At 31.2% G+C, this 21366-nt stretch overlaps 1 protein-coding gene across 8 annotated transcripts in view; it reads left to right on the forward strand.

The window, feature by feature from the left end:
• Positions 1-21131, forward strand: part of SNX14 (sorting nexin 14) — a 62112-nt gene extending 40981 nt beyond the window's left edge. For 7 of the 8 annotated variants that reach the window (XM_039853262.1, XM_039853259.1, XM_039853258.1 and 4 more), the window contains 13 exons: positions 1448-1580; positions 5594-5795; positions 8351-8434; positions 9891-9991; positions 11918-12029; positions 12873-12913; positions 13056-13175; positions 15186-15309; positions 15564-15728; positions 15905-16000; positions 18437-18528; positions 19156-19212; positions 20178-21131. In XM_039853262.1, coding sequence (XP_039709196.1) covers positions 1448-1580; positions 5594-5795; positions 8351-8434; positions 9891-9991; positions 11918-12029; positions 12873-12913; positions 13056-13175; positions 15186-15309; positions 15564-15728; positions 15905-16000; positions 18437-18528; positions 19156-19212; positions 20178-20216 — 1366 coding nt within the window. In that variant the 3' untranslated portion in view covers positions 20217-21131. Of the gene's footprint in view, positions 1-1447; positions 1581-5593; positions 5796-8350; positions 8435-9890; positions 9992-11917; positions 12030-12872; positions 12914-13055; positions 13176-15185; positions 15310-15563; positions 15729-15904; positions 16001-18436; positions 18529-19155; positions 19213-19744; positions 19912-20177 lie in introns of those variants that run through there. The other variant, XM_039853260.1, reaches the window with a different exon arrangement.
• The last annotated feature ends 235 nt before the right edge of the window (positions 21132-21366 follow it).

Raw genomic sequence — 21366 nt, forward strand, 5'->3', positions numbered from 1 at the left:
AATTTTTTAAGCAAGAAGTACAGTATTTTTGTATTTCTGGGCATAATCACAAGTAAGATATTTTAAAAATGTCATTTCAAAAAGCCCAATTGTTTTATAATCTACCTAGGTCCTAAAGACTAGAATAATCTATCTAGATTCTAGATTTTAATAATTTTTTGTATTTAATGAAAATATTTTAATATTTGTTTTTGGAAACATTTCTATCAGAGAGAATTGTGTTTACAGTTCTGGATTTTAAAAAAACACTAATTGTATGCTTGCTTAAATAAAATAACCTTCTAGTTTAAGTATGCTTTTTATTACTCACTACTTAGAGTTTTTCCAGTTTTAAAATAAGTTTGTTTTGCTCGTTGGACATGTATAATATGCATAGGTCGCTATATGCCTGGCGTAGTTGAAACTTGATCAGTTTACTTCTATTTCTTTAATTGTATTATTTTAGTAAGTAAATTTTGCTCAGAGGAATAATAGCTATCCATTAAGCATTCAAAATACACTTTCTTGATTTTTAAAATGGCCATTTTTATTTGAGTATATCTGTTGTAAGGGCAGTATTACATAGTAAGCATGAGTTAAATTGGGTAAAAGCTGTTTTTACTTGTTGAAACATGGGAAGTAGGCTATAATGGAGGAAATTTTTGCTGTTTTTGGCATATTTTTTTGTTGTCATTGCTTTCTAGCTATTTCTGCTTTTAGAAATTTGCTTTTGAAAAAAGTTACAAAACAAAATATATAGATCTATTTATGGTTACTATTAATATATATATGGCAGAGCAGGCTGCTTCCTTAGGCTACATTTGCTTTTATCCTTATATTCATTACTCACCCTTACCTTTGGCATTTTGTCATTCTTTTTATTACTTCAAAGGTAAGTAAGATCCATTTTATACTGCATTCTTCTTTTGACTATATGATTAAAGTTGAATTTTGCTTAAAAATTTTCAGAGGACAGAATTTTTGTGTTAAGTTCTTTCTAAAAATGAAGTACTGAGAAGTTCATAGTTTTGTATATTTTTATTCTACTGTGTTATTTTAGCAGTACAGTTCTAAATGGATACTCTGTTTTGAATATAGGTCTTAACCTTATTTATCTATTTCAAAATATGTATGGCAGTAAGAGCTATGTATCACTAGGGGGCTCTCATCTTTTAAACATTTTAGTTCAGTTAAAGTTTTAAAGTAAAATAGCGGGTAAATTTCAAACGTTTGTTAATAAATATTGTCCTATTTATTCATCCCCCCATATTTAAACTTTAAATTTTCTGTTCCTTTTGTTTTGAGTTGTTGAAACTTTATGACCGAGCACTCCAAAAAGATATGTTAGCTATGTTACTTTCAGTTTACCCTTTTCACAAGTTTTTTTTTATTATTATTATTGTTTATAGTAAACTAGACTGTTGAGATAATTTGCTTTGCGCTTGATACATTTTTGTTTAATATTTAGGAGCACACAGAAAAGAGGAGAATCATTTGGAATCAGCAGAATAGGTAGCAAAATTAAAGGCGTGTTCAAGAGCACCACCATGGAGGGAGCTATGTTGCCTAATTATGGTTTAGCTGAAAGTGAAGATGACTTTGTAAGTAAAAATTCTTTAATTTGATGTGTATATAACCAGACTTACAATGGCATTAAAAATTGGGTACGCTCACTTGTTATTTTCCCTTTTACTACTTATTTCAGACTTCTTTATATTTCCCATTCTTCCATTAGTTATAGTTTTTGTGGTACAATCTAATTTTTAAAATTCCTGAGCACTAAGTTACAGCTTACTGAGGCCAGAATGGTTTCTGTTAAGCTGAGCTACGTCTAATAGTCAGACAGTTTACTATCTTTTGGTTAGGCTTTTACTTCATATCCTCATCTCATTCCAATGGTCCAGGCATATGGAGTTGTTAATAGATGTCCTAACCTCTTGCTACTCAAACTGTGATGTGTAGATCAACAGCATCAACATTACCTGAGAGCTTGTTATAAATACAGAATCTCAGGCTCCATCCTAGACCTACTGAATCATAATTTGCATTTTAATAGGGTACCCAGTCGAGTTATATGTGCATTGCACCCACCACACTATTTTATTTCTCTGTATCTTTACACATGCTGTCCTTGAAATGCCCTCCCCGTAAACCCTTACCTGAGTTCCCAAGTAGAATTGAACATTTCGTACATTGTGCCTCTATTAGATCATATGTTAGAGCATGTACCATGTTGTATTTGAAATTATATGTTTATGATTGTCTTCCTTACCAATTAGTAAGTTCCATAAAGGCAGATATTGTCTCATTTGCAATTTTAATTTGTCTAGCAAATACTGAATTGAATGGAGATCCGGATTCCTCATTTTGCCTTTTAATGACTCTGCACTGGAGATAAAGAGATGATTAAGACAGACTTTGCCCTTAAGAAATTCACTAACCTGGGTATGAAAAGGACATAAAGTAGTGATTGAATTGGCATTGACCAAGGATGGGGGGAGAGAAGAGTAAATAAACTAATTTTTCCTCTTTACCCCGTTTTTTTGACCTCTGTCCCATTGCGTTAATGAATTAAGATTTACTGCTTTTTCATTGTAATCTAAATGGAAGAAAATCTTATTTAATCCTTTTTCTCCTTTTTAGGTAATCCAGATACAGCATTTTTTCCTTCTTAATGCTCTGTTTTTCCTTAAAAGTGTAGGTAGAAGAAAGACAGTAGACCAGAGGAAGGAGTTTTTATTTTATTTTTTTCAAAATAATGTGTATGTTTTAAAATTTTAAGCATATTATAATTTCAGTTTTTTAAATAATATAAAAAAGTGGGAAAATTTAAAGTACCACTTATAATCCAACCACCCCATGACCACTTCTATTAACATTTTCTTTTTAAAATATCCTTCCCATCCCACCCCCATCGATGAGGCTATATTATATATATAGTTCGCTGTCTTGCTCTCTTCCTACTTAATATTATAACAAAAGCATTTATCTATGTTACTGTGAACTTTTCAAAATATAATTTTTCTGGGGGAAGATGAACTTTTAATGTTTTGTTTTTCCCAATTACTTGAAATACAAGTTGTATTTTTGCTTCAGGAATAGGAGGGTATCTTTAAAAAGCTGAGAAAGTTCTGTTTTGTAGTGGCACAAAGAAGGAAATTCTTGATTGGAAGCAAAGATAGTAGTAATAGAAAATAGACTAGAGCAAATTCATCTCTAATACTCTGAAAAGAAACAGCAGGGGAAGGTAGAGTGTTGACCCAGACTAAGATGGCGCCATTTAAGATTTAGAGGGCACTGTGCTATTTCTAAGCTGTGGGACCTCGTAGAATCTTTTTTGTCTTGTTTAGGAAGTTTAGGGGAAAAGAAAGTAAGGGAAAGGGAAATTGGTAAAATGGTTTGTGATCCAAAATTAGGACCTCAAAGACATTTTCTTTTAGAAAATTTGTTGAGATCATTTAGTAGCAGTGCCCCTTTGCTGTGTGACCTTGGATGAATTGCTTAAATTTAAATTTAGTTTCCTCACACATGAAATGAGAATAATAGTATTTAACTTACATAGGGGTGTTGTGAAGATTAAACAAGTAATATATATGAAGCACTTGGAATGGTGCCTAGCATACAGTAAGCACAGTAAGTATTATACAGTATTGTATTATCTTTTCTCATATATGAGTATAAATTATGGATTAAATAGTCATATGTATGCTGGCCTGGGAACCAAAAAATTCCGCTATAGGAGATTGGGTCTCTCTGAAAGTGAAGTTCTGTTCAAGTTCAGAACTGATTTCCAAATAAACTTCTGGAATGTAATATGTCCATTGGTGTGTTGTCGGTTACTTCCATATAGAGAAATATATTAATGAGGAACATTAATATTTCTCAAGGAATTAGAGGCTATCTCCTTGCCTTTTATCCTCCTCCTTTATTTCTCATCCTTTTTTGTGGAGGGAACATCTCTTTGAAAACAAAAAAGTACTTAGTCTTTTTAAGAAATTTTTTGGTTTACAATATTTACTTACTTGCAATTTTTTACTTTTTATTTTACCCTCTTTTCAGAACCTAAATCTATTAACAAAAATACAGTTTAATTTTGAGGAAAAGACCTCTCATATTTTAGTAGAAGCATAAATTGTTTAAAGGGAAATTTGGTAAAATCTTTCAAAATTAAACGTGAGCCTATCATTTGAAAAAAAAAATGCAGATTAATAACTGTGGAAAATGCTGCTCTATACCTCAGGGTAGCCTGTACCGGGCAACAGAATGGGAGTTTTCCTCACATGCTTTTCTCTGTTTTTCCTTCCAGGTTTATAGGGAGATATCCTTGTCCCCAAAAAAGGCAGAATGCAACACCTATCATCTGTCTTTATAGCTTCATGTTTCATAGCCCTTGAAGACTTTTGTGTTTTCAAGAGAGCATTAAGAAGTCTTCCCGAGATCACTGGTGGTCTTATTAGGGATTATGGAAAGCCATTTTAGGACAAGAACAGAAAAAGGGATAATTGCCAAGGGACTGTGTGGGGAGTAAAAGAATTCACTAAGAAGAGAGGTGGCTACCAGGTGTGGGAAGAGAGTAGAACCGAGAGTGAAGGTAGGGTGCTAGAATTCCAGAAAGAAATTCCTCTCCACTCACTACTGGTTTGTTCTTACTGGGCTCTTCAGAATTCTCTTAAATGCTACAGTCTTTGACTCATTGCCTTAAAAAGTGTCTTTATCTGCAATATTCTTACCCCTTTAACATGAATTGGAGATATCTAGGTGACCAAATGTTATAATGTGCCAATTCAGAAGTTCTCTTTCAATTTAATGAACTAGAGACAGTTATTTTCCTTCTAAGTGTATATTTCTAGAAAATGTTTAAAATTTATTTTTAAAAATAATTGTTCCTGAAGTAATGTTTAAAAAATATTTATTCTTTTAAATATTTATTAACATTTTAAAAGTCAGAAGATAAAAATTTTAATTTTATAGAGGTGGGTCCCTTTCAGACTACTTTTCTAATTTTATATTATTTATATATTTATACTTGTGCCATTTTCCAAGTTTAAAAAATTTTATTTGGAATAAATACTTTCATTAGAATAAATCCTCAGAAATGGAATAACTTGGTCAAAACTAGTTATGGCTCTTTATAAATAAATACACATTGCCAAGACATTTTCCAGAAGAGTTGTGCTGGTATATCTAGTAACCAGCAGTATATCATGGATCCAGTTTATTGGTACAGTCTCCATTGATGGCTGTTATTATTTGTAAAATTTTACATCCCTAAATGAAAAAATACCAGTACGTTAATTTTACTTTTTATTACCTAAGCAAAATATTTTTCAATATTTGTATATTTTTAATATCTTTTTCAGTAATCTGAAATTTCTATTTTCTATTGAATTTTCACACATAGGTGATGTAACAAAACCTGGAGTTGATGCTAATAACTCGTCAGTTTTATTTTTTATCTTTATATTTTCAGTAGAAAATTTGATATCACCTAATTTCAGAAGCATTAAAAAATTATAGAATTTATATGGGCATATTATTTTATAGTTGAATCTCATAGGTCTAAAGGTCCTGGAAATATTACATTTTTCCTGGTGATTTTTTTTTTTTCCCCCAGATTGAAGAAGGTATTGTTGTAATGGAAGATGATTCTCCAGTGGAAGCTGTGAGCACACCTAATACTCCCCGAAACCTTGCTGCATGGAAAATTAGCATTCCATATGTAGATTTTTTTGAAGATCCCTCCTCTGAAAGGAGGGAGAAAAAGGAGAGAATACCTGTGTTTTGTATTGATGTTGAAAGGAATGATAGAAGAGCAGGTAGGAAGCTTTCTGAGTACTTTTTAAAAAGATTCTCATTAATCTGTATTTATCAGAGATGATAAAACATTTTGTCATTTCTAACTGTTGAGTATGATTGCATATTTAAAAGATAATTGTCCAGAACAGAAAATTAAATGAAAGCTTAGGGTTTTCTAGGTTATCGCTATTAGTTAATTTGTTCAATCAACACTTATTGAGTAGATTCCTGCAAGATACCTGACAATCCATCAAGGCATTTTATATAATGTCTTTTCAATGGTTTTGCTTCTGTCATCATTAGCTATTAAACTTATTTGACCATTATTAATACGTATAACACTATATCAGGTATTTTACCAATTTAATTAAGATAGCATTTCTGCTCCGCCATCATTGTCAGAAAATAAGAATTGATAAAAATATGATCAAATACAGCTTCACAGATTTTCTTCATTTTTTTAAAAATCTTTTTTCTTTTGGTTGTTTTAAATGTAGAATATGTAATAGTGACAGGGGAATAAACAGCATCCATAGCGAGATAAACAGTCACCACCCTAGGCTTTGTCTAAGAGGTGGAGCAGTTGGTGTAAGCAAAAGCATATCAAAGTTGTACAAGTTTTGGGAATGATGAGCAGAAAGTAAAGTTGAGCTCATGAGGCGGGAACTATCCCTCCTCTGTGAAGAAAGAAGGAAAAAACATGGTAGTATTAGGAAATGGTTAAGAGAGGGAAGTGACTAAGTGATAGTGTAAAGGTCAGTGCTAATGATTCCCCTCATTTATTTTTCAGAAAGTATTAGGTTTTTAAATTTTTTTTCAGAAGCTGATCCTTTTTCAAGAACATAAAGCATAGCAATGGGGAAGGACGAATGCTCCGAGTAGCTGGCTATTTTTTCTTTTGTAGCTAAGTACGGGGCAGGGTCTTGCTCTATCCAGTTCTGAGTCAGTGCTACTTGATTTTGTTACAGTCACCATTCAGTCTTGCTAATTGCTGTTCTGTCTCAACACTCTTACAGGTGTATAGACAAACCATTGTTAATATTGTAGTCTGATTCAAACATAGTTTTGTTTACATCTTTTGTCTGTGGTCTCTACTGATTGGTATTTTAAGTATTGGAAAGAAATGAAAAGACTCTGGTTAGCTTCTGGGTTTAATTCCTTCCTGTGCTTAGTACTTAAAGTCTGGCTGTTCCCACATGGTTCTTGTTTCTCAGGAAATTATTTAAAACTTTTGACTATTCAGCTATAAATGCCTATCAATATAAATAAATTTATGTAACTTTTAAATTTAGTAACTTTTATCTCCTTTTGAAGGACTTATAGATTTATATGTGATATACTTTTAAGTATTTTGAGACTATACTTTTGTTTTTGCCTTTGGAAAATCATCTTTAATTTTTGGTCTTTATTTTTAAAAGTTTGGCTTAATTATTTAACCCTAAAATTAAAACCACAAAAGTCTTAAAATTTATATTCCAAGGATAATTTTTGTCAGCAGTGTTGTAGACTTTTACAGTCAATGTAATGTGCTCTGAGGAAGTGGCCTATGAGGAATAAAAAGTGTATCATTTAAATGTTACGTTGATTTATGTGTGTAGCAAGATAACAATTTCAGGATTTTAAAAACCAAAACTAAATATAATACAGATCTTTTAAGACCAGGTTGTGGCCATATCAGGCTTTTTGTTTGTTTTTTGAATACAGGTATTGCTTTTGGGTTGTGGTTTTAGTTAACTTGATCCATTGCATCTCCAAAGCAATGCTAGGCTGACATGAGATGTGAATAATAGCAGTTAACATTTTTTGGGTGATTACTCTGTGCTGCACACTATATAAAAGTGCTTTTGATGGATTATTTCATTTAATAGGTACAATTATTTTTATTCTGCGCAAACTAAGGCACAGCGAGGTTAAGTTATTTGTTCAAGTTTACATAATAAATGGAGGAACCAGGATTGGAATAGGCAGTCTGACCCAAATCATTCGTTAAACCATCAGTTTACGTTGTCCAGTTTGGTGGCCACTAGCCACTTGAGGCAATTTAAATTATATTAAAATTTCAGTTTCTTACTTACATTAGCTGCATTTCAAGTGATCAATATTATGTGGCTAGTAGCTACTATATTAGTGCAGATAATACAGATAATACAGAATTTACAGAAAGTTGTATTGGATAGCGCTATTCTGTACTGTATTAGATCAGGACAATTAGGAAATATTTGAGAGATCCAAAATTGATTATAAATTTTTTATGCAATACATCATCATATTTGTGTCACTTTAAAACTGATCATAATTACATAATTTTGGAAGTTGCTGTCAGCTCTATGAGTCTTTGTAGAAAAATGTGTATATTAGTGAGATAACTTCATAAATAGGTAAAATTTATCCGTCTCCTAAATAATTTAAAATTAAAATGTGGGATAAAATATGTTAATGTGATGTGAAGAAATAATATATTTTTAAAACTGGAATAATTTCCAGCTTTGTATACTTAATGTTTTAAATACTTTATCCTTTTAGTAGTAGTTTATAAAATTATTTGTTACTCAGTATGTATTTATTCAATTTACAGTTGGGCATGAGCCTGAACATTGGTCTGTTTATAGAAGATATCTTGAATTCTATGTACTTGAATCAAAACTAACAGAATTTCATGGTATGTTGTTCTCTTTGTATAAAACATTGCATTTCAAAATGAGCCTTCTTGAAAGCTGTCGAACCAGATTAATTTTTTCATTTTAAGTCATGGTATCAAGGAAATGTAACAGTGACACTTGTGTACACTGCTATTGAAAATAGAAACATAGTATTTTAATCTTGTTTCTGCCTGATTATATTTTTAAAGTTTTTACAATGTCCAGTTCTTGCTTTTTAAATAATAAAATGTAAAAGATAGCTATTTCTTAACTGTATTTTAGAAAAGTTTTTCTTTCCAATTTAGTTTTTTTTTTTTCCCTCAGTTAAGTTTTTATCTTGACGATGTGGATAATTTAAACCATGCATTTCAGAGTTGCTCTGTTTTTTTACCATCATCTTCCTTGGTTAGACATATTTATGCATTGTGGCAAATGTTTTGATTTAGTTCTTAGATTTAGATATGGAAACAAAACTTGTAAATGAATGCTTTTGAGGGTAGATCAATCAGAAAAGGAGAGTACCTTTTTTTTTTTAGTTCTTCCTCTCATCTGCTAAGTCTCTCTTATCTCTCCATTTATTTAAGTTAATAGCAAGGATATAGTTATGGAGTATTTTCAGTCATTTTATGTATAGATTAGCGAGTTTGATTTGTGTATTCTGAACCTTTTTATTTTAGAACAGCTTTGTGGAGTGTTCCCTGATCCAAATTCAGTTTGGTTCTGAATTGAGTAGCTCAGGGAACCTTCTTAACCTTGCTATAAGAACAGATTTCGTGATAAGGAGATTATAGGAAGATTAAAAAATACAAGACTCACTCCATACTTTTTGCCTCGATTTTGAGTTTGTACTTCTCTTTAAATGGTTTTCTCTTTGTTTCTGCCAATCTGATGCAGTGCTATTCTTGTCATGTTCTTTCTCTGAGAATCTTTTCTTTGTTGTTTATAGTTAGTTGAAAGATCATTTATCTCCATACTTTAAAATTCTGGATTAACCAAAGTTGGTTGGATTCCCAACAATGTTTTCCCTTTGGATACTAAAATTTCTGAAATCAGCTCTAGCTGAGAAAGCATGTCCATGATTTTAAAATTTTGTTTTTAAGCTTATATAGCATTGGCAAATGCTATCGTTTTCCCCCATGAGAGATTAGATGTTTCTCTAGTAAAATTTTGTCAAATAGAATCCCATTTGAGATTTCAAAATAATCTCATGATAATTTTTTGAAGCTTTTTTTTACTAGTATAGAAGGCTAAATATAACTATGTCAGTGAAGAGTGGTGCTATTTTGGCTATCAGTAGGTAGACTCAGGTTCTCTGGTCTAGGCTTCTGTGTTGTCTGATGTCAGGATTATTTAAAGGATAATGCCACATCTCTACAATGCAGCACTGTGATTCTGAATTTGCCACAGTAAATTATAAAGTAAATTTTTAAAATACTAGCAGAACATAGTAATAACTTTAATGTATATTAATTTCAGGCACATTTCCTGATGCCCAGCTTCCTTCCAAGAGAATCATTGGCCCCAAAAATTATGAATTCTTAAAGTCGAAGAGAGAAGAATTTCAAGAATATCTACAGGTATAGCACTAACTTAATTTAAATCATTGCTAATCATAGCATTCTCTTATTTGTCTTTTTCTCTTGTATGTATATGCTTTGCTTCACAAATACTTGTCATTGTGACTTTCTAAAATTCTTTTATTTTAAAAATTTTTTCTTTGTGGAAATGAATTGTCAGGAGGATACATTTTTTTCTTTTCTTTATTTTCAATTGGTAACCAGTGAAACACCAAATATTTTCTTAGAGGGAGGAAAAAAAGTCTTATATTGGGCTTAGTTTTGATGTAGAGTGTTGAAGAGAGAAAAAAACTTTGGTATAAAAGATTACATTCTGAGAACACTGGGGAGTTTTTGTTATTTTTGTCTTATTTTTTATTTGATTTTGTGTTCAGCACTTTCTGAACCTTGGAATCTTCCTTCACTCCTATTTTATTCCTCAGTTCTTTTCCTTTTGCAATTTGAAGATGTTTTTCCAGTTTCTTGGGATCTCCTGACTCTCTACCACTTACCACTTGGAATTGAATTCCATTTTTATTTAGTGTGTATGCATTGTGTTATATAAACAATGTAATTAGTTTATTATTTCCACTATTGGTACAATCAGCTTAAAAGTAACTTATTTGAGATGCCTCCAAAATTAATGACTATCTTTTGTTAATCAAATGCATAGGAGTAGAGGGGATACTTTTGTTTTATTTTAAAAAATCTTTTTGGTCATAGAATTTTGTGGTTTTTATTAAGTGTTAATTCAGTTAAATTTGGTTACTTCATAGTCAAAACAAGTACTTTTTAAATAAAGATTTTCAACAGTATAAATAGTTATTTACATTTTATTTCTTGCATTTGAACTATTGAATACTTTAACCCAGAAAGTAGAGTTTATATAATTTTTTGATGGTGTGAAAATTGAAATATGAATTATTAACTACTACAATGATATTTGAACACACCATTTACTAGTGTTAACCTGTGTCTTTGTCGATGTCATTAACCCATTATTTGAACTAATTCTAAGAACTAGAGTACCTCGTTCTATAAGAAGTATTTTCTGATATAGAGTTAAAGGTCATAATATTGGTATTTTGTTTATTTAGATTTCTAGTCAAGAATTAATAATAGGTAAGACTTAATTTTGGCTTTAAAAAGTCAGTTTGTCTTCTGAGAAAATAGTGTTGGAAGAAGAACAGACAACAGATTTTATAGGGTATTTCACATTTCACATTTAGTTTTCTGCAAAATCCTTTTATGCCAGCTTCTTTTAATTATCAAGGAAGTTGTATGATATTGTAATACTTGTTTTATCATTGAGAAACTGAGAAATAATATTAGCTATTGTTTAATTTTCCTTCAGGTATATCAGGTAGGTGCTGAATGCTTTATATCAGCGGTCCCCACCCTTTTTGGCACTAGGGACCAGTGCTTCTGTGAGAATCTAATGCCTGATGATCTGAGATGGAGCTGAAGCAGTGAGTGATGCTAGCTCTGGAGCAGCTGCAAATACCAATGAAGCTTTGCTTGCTTGCCTTCCACTCACCTCCTGCTGTGTGGTCCAGTTCCTAACAGGCCATAGATCTTAATAGGCCAAGGCCTGGGTATTGGGAACTCCTACTTTATATAATATTATAAAGTAGGTAGTGTTATTTTCAATTTACACATGAGGAAACTGACTCTTATGCTAAATTTAGGAACTTTTCTAGGGACACCCAGCTAGCAAATGGAAGAGCCAGAATTCAGACCCATTCATGTTTCACTATAGAGGTTAAGGTCTTATCTGCTGTGTGTTACTGTTCTTTCTATAAATATAATTTTGTTATTTATTATGAATATAAAATAGCTTTTGAGGATTTAAAATTGTTTTCTTGGTTTAAAAAAATCATTTAAAAATAGTTTTGATCACCTTTCTAAATTTTTAAACCCTTTTTTTCCTTTTTTTGTTCATTTAAGAAACTTCTACAGCATCCAGAACTGAGTAATAGTCAACTTCTGGCAGATTTTCTCTCCCCCAATGGTGGAGAAACACAGTTTTTGGATAAGATACTACCAGATGTAAACCTTGGTAAGTCAATTTAAAGAATCGTATGTAAGAGGATAAACTGAAAAGGATCAGCATTTTCAGATTAATTTAGAAAAATAGTTTATATAGTGAAGCCATGTATCAGACTCTAAAGGAGTTCGATGGGAGGGCTGGGTAGTTTGCATGTTGTAAAATAGTCACTATATTTATGACTCCTGCTATTGCTATAAGTCTCCTTTTTGTAAATTGAACTGAAAGAAATTTAAGTGGTATTTATCAATTTTGACTATTTTTCATAGTCATTTCTAAATGCTTGAGAAAATCTCAAGATGTTTGATATTTTATAATAAAGGAACCTGGAGATAAAATCAAGAATAAATTTTGGTAAACAGGATTAAAATATTTTTAATCTAAAATTCAGAATATAAACTATTCAAATAGCCAGTTTAAATGTAGCAAGTCTTAAAACTTTTTTCTTTTGATAAACTTTTGTATATTTTTAGATGTCTTTATAATTCACCATTGTTTAAAACCTTTTGAAAACATTTATGTAAAATTTCATATATTCATAAAAATAGAAAGTTTGTATAATGAATTCCTTACTCTATTTCAACAATTATTAACACTTGTCTTGTTCCACCTCTTACCCCACCTCCTCCCCCACTGGATTATTTTAAAGTAAATCCCAAATGTTGTATCTATAAATGGTTAATAATACCATAGTTATTGTACATTTCTGTTCAGCGTAAAATTGTCAATTATAAATATTTTTTACTTTTCACTTGGCTGTTTAGTATTTAAAATTACCTAGTGAAGTATTCATAGGAGCAATTATGAGGTATATGATATACCTTCATAAAATTAATATTCTACTTTTAATTACAGGAAAAATTATAAAGTCTGTTCCTGGAAAACTAATGAAAGAGGTGAATAACTGATTTATGTATATTCTATAATATGATAGTTGTAAGTGTGTTTAAATATCAATGAGTTTTAATGGGTTATATGAGACTAAGAATCATAATCTTGATTTTCGATTTTTATACTGTAATCTCTGTATTACCACAGAAAGGTCAGCATTTGGAACCTTTCATCATGAATTTCATTAATTCTTGTGAATCTCCAAAGCCTAAACCAAGTAAACCAGAACTGACAATTCTCAGCCCTACTTCAGAAAACAACAAGAAGGTACTGCGTATTGCCTTAGCCATTAAGTTTGTAGTTGTCTTACTTGAGGTGACTTTTCTGTTGTAGGGAGAATCCTGTGTTGATGAAATGGATGAGACTTTATATTTCCTTTATATGGATATAAGTTGTACAATGTAAGGGGAGTACTATATATAGTTACTTGGTTCTTTGCTTTAACAGGGTAAATATTTCTTTAGATAATATATTTGCAAACTTCTACCATTTCTGTATTTGTGGGATTTTTTAAAGTGCTTTTCTTAGGTAGTAAATCACCAACTTCCAATAATCTTCCAATATAGTAAGAATTACTTACTATAAAGTATTTGTTTATTTGATAGTATTACTAACATTAAGGCTTATAAAATATTTCATCTATTCATGAAACAACTATTTTATTGTGTGCCTATTAAAGAGTGTTAGGCACTGGGTATGTAGAACTATAATCCCTGTCCACAAGCTCACTTTAGTGCCAGAGTAGTGCCCAGCCTGGGGAGCTGTGTGAGCTAAAGGACAGCCTTGCTCTCCCCACAAACACCTTCATTTTTGTTATTACTATAAAAGGTATCTTTAATATTTTTTTCACTTTATAACTTTATTGTTGGTAAACAGAAATACAGTTGATTTTTGTGAATGATTTTTTTATTCAATATTCTCGCTAGACTTGTATTAATTTTTTTTTTAAGGCCTACAGCACTTGGTGTTCCTAGGTAGTCTCCCATCCAAGTACTAACCAGGCCCGACCCTTCTTAGTTTCCAAGATCAGATGAGATAAGGCATGTAGTAACATATCAGTTCTTTTAGATTTACTCTGTTATCTGCAAATGATGGCAGATTTTGTTTCATTTATGGCTACGACCTGTACAAAGGGAATTATGTCAGTGTTTCACCATTAAATAGTATAGTGTAGCTTTATTTGTAAATATCCTTTATGTGAAGTTAAGGAAGTTTATATCCGTGTTTATGGGTGGACTTTCTTCTCTCCTTGTGGGGTTTTGGTATCGAGGTTTTATTAAATTTTTTTCTATTTGCTAGTAGAATTATAACTGGAATTATTAGTTCTTTAAGTAATTGATAAAACTTGTTGGTAAAATCATCTAGGCCTTATTTTGTTTGCAGGAAGGTTTTTTCACAACCAAATTTAATTTCTTTAATTATAATGTTCTTCAGGTTTATTTAATGAGTCAGGTTTTGATAATATTTTCCAACAAATTTTCCATTTTATCTAAATTTGAAAATCATTTGGCTTGAAGTTGACAATAATATTCTTTTTTTATTTTCTTTGACATCAGTAGCTGTCTCCTTTTATTCCTAACATTGTGTCTTCTTTTTCTTTTATTTTTTGATCAATCTCGCCAAAGGTTTTTCTCCATTTTATCTTTTGGCCTTGCTGATCTTTTCTATTAGACTTAAATTTTTAGTTCCTTAATTTCTGCTATTTGATGGTTATTATTGAAAATGGACTCTTTTTGCTTATTTTGGGGGTAAGTGGAGCTGGGATTTTGTTGCATTTCATCATTTTTACTATAAATAATTTTTCATATCTTATTTTTTTCACATTGATTGTGAAAAATCACTTTCTGGGCTTTGACTGTTATTGTCCAAATAAGCTTTGCTTAAGGCTTAATATTCACCTCTAAACACCCTTTAATTGAATAGCAATTTATAATTTCCAAATCATGTTAGTTTTGAAATTAGCTATCATTAATACATTTATACATTTTTGTATGTTCATTTGCTACTTTTGGTGTAAACGGGGTTCTTTATGGGTAATGAATTATCTGTTGTGTCTAAAATGAATGCAGACTTTTATGTAATATTTTGGGGAGCACTTTTTAAATTCAGTTTTGGGTATAAATGTGGAATTTTGGAGGCAGATCTTAACCTATCTGATATTCTGCTTTGTTTGAAAAAATTTAAATGCCTTTGCTCTATGTCATTTTAGCTTTAGTGATTTTTATCAGCCGGTGTAATATGTTACCTGTCTCTTTATTATTTCAACTTTTACTTTAGCTATTCAATGATCTGTTTAAGAATAATGCAAACCGTGCTGAGAATACAGAAAGAAAGCAAAATCAGAATTATTTTATGGAGATGATGACTGTAGAAGGAGTTTATGATTACCTGATGTATGTAGGTAAGACCTATGTGGTTACTGTTGAAACCTGTTTTTTATTCATCACATTTCTTCTGTGATGCAAATTAATGCCCTTATGTATTGTCCCGTTGTAACTTTTTTTAAATTGAAGATACTACTTTTATAAAAATTCAGTACAATTGGTCTTGAACATTTAAAGTTCCTAGTGTTTACAAATAAAATATTGACCATTTGTATTTTTTTATATTGGAAAATATTTATCTTAACAATGAAGTATTCCATGTAATCCTCAGGACGAGTGGTTTTCCAAGTTCCTGACTGGCTTCATCATCTCCTAATGGGAACTCGAATACTCTTTAAAAACACCTTAGAAATGTATACTGACTACTATCTTCACTGTAAACTAGAACAGCTATTTCAGGAGCACCGTTTGGTCTCACTTATAACACTTTTCAGAGGTTTGTGTTTTCTTATGTGTTTGTTTCATATTTTGTGTACTCTTAATGATTTTAATGGGATATAAAAGAGTGAGAAATCTTGTTTTTCTTTGGTTTATTAGTATGTCCACTCTGAGGAAATACTTTGTAGATAATAGGTGAAAATTCCAGTAAACATTTTTTTTTTCTCTTTTTAGATGCTGTATTCTGTGAAAATAGTGAACCTCGCTCTCTCCAAGATAAGCAAAAACGAGCAAAACAGACTTTTGAAGAAATGATGAATTACCTTCCAGGTATAATATTTAAGAAGTAGTTTGATATAGATTAACACTCCTTTGAGATCACAATATATAGTAATTATTGAGGCTAATTTTTACTATGAGTTTTCATTTTAGAAATAGTTATAAGGGCCAATGAAAATTAACTCATTAGTTAAATAAAATTTAGTTTTTATAATGTTAGCACTAAGAACTTTAAGACAAGGCTGTTTCTACTCACACTAAAATAGCCAGATTCTTTTAACGATGACTTATAATCAGAGTAATTAAAGTGACATTTTTGCAGAACAGTTGGAGTCCTGCTGCCTACTATACCCTGAGAAGAGCTACACTAGTGTTTATGACTAAAGGATCAAAGTTTATTCCAAATTTATTGAGTACCTTCCATGTGCCAGGCACTATGCAGAGTGCAAGGGGCATAAAAAGTGTACTTGGATAGGTCAAGTCTAGCAGGAAGACAGACATGCAGACAGAACATACATGTGATAATAGAGGCATGTTCAAGTCATAGAGTATCTCAGTGGAGGAGAATGATCACCTTTCCTATAAAAGAGATAGGCTCGGGCCACTAAGTAAATGAGTGGTAGTAACCACTAACTAAGATGGGAAATACAAGGAACAAATGTCAAGGGGTCAAAGCAGAGGGTACTTAGTTTAGGACATTTTGAGTGTGAAGTGCCTATGCATTATTTGGGAGGAAATAAGCATTTAGATATCCAGGTTAGGAAATTAGTGGAATGATGGTACATTATAGAGATATGTAAGTCATGTGTGAGTGGATAATAGTGCCAAGGAAGAAAGTATAGAGTAAGAATTGAAGAGGGCTTAGGACTGTACCTTAGAGAATTCTCATCATTGAAAAATTAGTCTCAGAATAGTCCTGCCGCTGCTCTGTGTGAAGACAAGTTAAATCCCTGGTCTAAATGTAAAAGTGAACAGAAGCTATTTTGAGTAAGTCTTCTGTAAGTGATGAAATGATTTTTTACCTGTTTTATAGTATCATATAACATTCATGGTTTGGGCACTCTTAGTTTTGATATTCAGGAACAACAGGGAAAGCCAGTGAATGTAATAATTTGTTATTTCGTTGAGGCACAAATTTGAATCACATCTACTTTAAGACGTTTGGGAAGGAGTAATTTAGCTAGTGAGTAAGCTTAGCATGCCTTTCTATTATCTTTTTCATTTCTTAGTGAGTCCTGAAGGATCTGAAAGAATTTCTTACTTTTGTCTGTTATGTTTCACACATATTAATTAGGATATTCTCTGTGAATTAGAGGATTCACAAAGATCCATATTGGGCTGCAAGGTTGAGAATATCAAGGATCTACTATGCTATTGTAAATTCAATTTGGCCTTTACCTCTTGGGTTTAGATTTACCTCGTAGAAGCAAACATAAAGTGAGAATTTTCTGTGAACAGCCTTAAGAGTTTCATTATGACTGTAGGGGAAAGGGACAAATATTTGAGCACCTTGTTTACATGAGAATGATTTTCTTTTCCTGCTTGGGGGAAAACATGCAGCAGAGAGTTTAATATTAACTCATTAGTTAAATTAAATTTGGTTTTTATAATGTTAGCGCTAAGAACTTTAAGACAAGGCTGTTTCTACTCACACTAAAATAGCCAGATTCTTTTAACGATGACTTATAATCAGACTCATTAAAGTGACATGTTTGCGGGACCATTGGAGTCCTGCTGCCTACTATACCTTGAGAAGAGCTACACTAGTGTGTATGACTAAAGGATCTTTTTGGTAGTAACAGGAGTGATAAATGACAACTGCGCAGTCAAACATGAATTGGAACTTTTGGACCTTGAATTAGTGTTTAAACAGTTTCCTAAAGGATTGTTCCGAACATGGTTAATAGTAATTATGTAAAAAGTACAGAAATAAAGTAGTCATAGTTATTAAGAAAAGCCTATGTTAAAAATTAAACTTTTGTTTTTTGATATTAAGATATTCAAACATTAGGAAAATATAAAAAGTAAAAAATAGAAGCTGTCCTCTTCCCACTACAAAGAAGTAGCCACATGGTCCAGTTTGGTGTTAATCCTCACAGACATTTTTCTGTGCATTTCTATACATGTATTTACAAATGTACAGACATAATTTTAGGGTTTATTTTGTTTGTTTTACCAGAATGGAATAATACAATATATATGATTTTCCAACTCTGTTTTTTCACTTAATACAGTATATAGGCAGATTTCTTTACTACAGCATTCAGTAGGCTTGCAGTATGCTTTGAGCCTTGCGAATCTCCAAAGAGGATGCACGATACTGCATTTCTCAACTTGACCGTAGAACCCTTGTAGAAACCCTGATTTAGGAAATTCGGATTTACAGTTTTTGCATATCTGGGAAACAGAGTGGAGATTTTGTTTGATCCAGTTAATGACAAGTTACTTTATAATATGTAATTGTTTACATGTGGCTTTCTTGTATAGACCTGATCGTCAAGTGTATTGGTGAAGAAGCCAAGTATGAAAGCATCAGACTTCTATTTGATGGCTTACAGCAGCCAGTTCTCAACAAGCAGGTAAAATTTATTAAAGCAGGTTGACTAGAGTTGACTAGGTTTAGTGAATGACACAGTAGGGTGTCTGGTATATAATTAATTGTGAAGTGACACTACTAAATCAAGGCAATGTAATTCCAGTGTTCAAATAGAAAAAAGTTTTATTTGTGTTCCTTTTTTGCTGATAACCTTTTTTCTTTATGATGTGAATTGTTTTGATTTAAAATAAACATTCATTGTAGAAAATTTGGAATGTACGGAAAGTTCGTGAATCAAAGTAAAAATTTGCAAATCAAGAATTACATCATTCAGATTACATAGAATAACCACAGTTAATTAACATTTTTATGTTTAGAGTACATATTCTGTTGAGATATTAATAGAGTGGCAATTTTGTATCATACTTATTTCTTTAAAATTTTTATTACATATAAAATATCTAACACAAAATGAGTTATGAAGCATAATAATAAAATGTCCACATGTTAATACACTCATCTTAAAAAGAGAACATTATTGATACTGTTGAAGCTACTTTTGGACTTGTTTTATATTGTCAGTTCTAGTCTTTGCCTTCCCATTTAGAAGTAACCACAGTCTTAGTTGTTTTTCTTTTTGTCTAATGCTTTAAAAATTATTAATTTTTAGCTGACTTATGTTTTATTGGACATTGTGATACAAGAACTGTTTCCAGAGCTGAATAAGGTAACTGAAAAGCAGAAATTTTCTTTTTATATTTAATGGGATGCTGACATTTATTTTAATAAGGACACAAAAATTAAGGAAATTCTTGTGACTGTGATTCTTTTTAAAATGAACAACCTTAACAAGTGGCACTTTATATTTTTTTATTCAACATGCTCAAACATAGGGTGGATTTTGGGGTCAGGAACTGAATAGCTTCTGCCTTAACTTTATCCCCTCCTCATTACAAGCAGAAAGGGATTATTATACCCTGTAGAGTCTTTCCGGAGGAAGATGTAAGGTTAAGTTGTAGCATTAGAATGGGCCGTGCTCTTCAGGCTGTCATCTGTAATTGAATACTGCGTAAGTCAGGCTTGAGTATTTTTGAAGTAGTTGAGCTTATATGAACCCAAGAGCACAAAAGGAATTGGAATTGGAGGATGGTAATATTATTATTATATTAAATCTTGAGGACTTTGAGGTTTGAGCAAAAATTTATTATTTTTTTCTGTTTTTATTTTTTGACTAATATTTTTTACTATTTTTTGGTCAGATGAAATAACTACTCTTCAAGGTTGTGGTATAGCAATGTCAGTTTCATAGAGTAGAAGAATCCAGGTTTGGACTATTTACCTATTAATTATGAGCTTTCATATTATGTTACTATTACATATATGTTAAAACAGTGGGATAATTACAGACATTTTATGTTCAATTTATATGGGAATCAGTACCAGGAAACCTTCGGCTCTCTTTTTAAGACTTTGTAAGGTCTGTCACTATACCTTCCCATTTTTCTCATCTCTAAAGCATAAATGTTATCTGTGGCATAGGCCACGTAATTTCTTTGGTTTGATTTTTTTTACATAATTTAAATGTATATGTCTTAGGTTAGAATTTTAATACATTAGAACTGTGGAATTGTTAGGCAATTTATAAATGAACCTATTTTGTCTTCAATTAAATAGATTTATTTTTACTTATAGGTACAAAAGGAAGTTACCTCTGTGACATCCTGGATGTAAATTTGGATTTGGGATAGAATAACCAGTTGAAATTTCTTCTGTGTTAGTGTAATAGATACTGTTTTTTTCTTTTAACTTTTGTATATTCTTATATATATCATGTAATTCAGTGTCTGAAATTTTGATTTTTTTTTGTCTTAATAAAGACTAACATACTTGATAATGATTATAAGTGATTGGGTTTCATAGCCTTTCATTTTACACCTGTTATTCAAATTTTATTAGAACATATATTACTTGTTATTGTCATTTTTTAAAGAGATAATTTGTAATCCCCTTAGAGCAAACAGATAAGACTGATAACCTTTTTTATTGTATCACCTTGAAAATAATTATGCAAGGTCTGATTTGCTTTCTCATTTAGAATTCATACATTTTAGTAGATCTATTTTCCCGTTTTCCTTTGTTTTCTACATAGCTAACTGTGTGTCTATAAAGAAGACATCCTTTATGAGTTTTTGAGAACAAAGGACTTCTTACTCTTGCTGGATTATTGACGGGTTATAGCCCTCAGGTGTGAAAACTGAGTATTTACAAATATTTGTGATTGTGTGGTTACAGCTACATTTTACTGAATGTATGTAATTATATTTCAAAAGCTTTTATAAGCAATTCAGTCAAGTAGATTTTTGGTTTATGTTATCAGTTGTCTCTCCAAAAGAAAAATATGGAATTAATAGTATCTCTTTAAAAAAGTTAATTTAAATGATTATTTTTAAAGATTCAGTGTTTGGAATTCTACTTACAATTCCTTACCATTTTATGCTTTTCTTCTTGAAAAAAATTTGTTTTTCATGATTGAGCATTTGTGTTTGGTTATTCGTTGTACTGTTCATTCAGAATATATTTTTTGAGTTTCGGCCATGTATTAGGCACTCTAAATTGTGGGCACTCTAAATATAATTTGGAAAACTACCCATTTAGTGATATTGTTATTTTTTCTAAGGTTTTAAAAAATGGTCATTAGGTGTTGTAAATTTTTGAAAAGGTTTTGTCAGTAGTTCTATCATATTTTTAATTACTTGAAAGTTCTAGAATATGAGTTACTGAGAATCAGTGCTGTAAAACCAAACCTCAAACATTAACTAATTTCTCAGGGATGGGTAGAAAAATCAGGCTTATTTTTCACATTTAAATCCATGGCATTTCG

This window comes from Pteropus medius, unplaced genomic scaffold, assembly GCF_902729225.1.
Source record: "Pteropus medius unplaced genomic scaffold, Ma_sr-lr_union100, whole genome shotgun sequence".
In the NCBI taxonomy this organism is placed as follows: Eukaryota; Metazoa; Chordata; class Mammalia; order Chiroptera; family Pteropodidae; genus Pteropus; species Pteropus medius.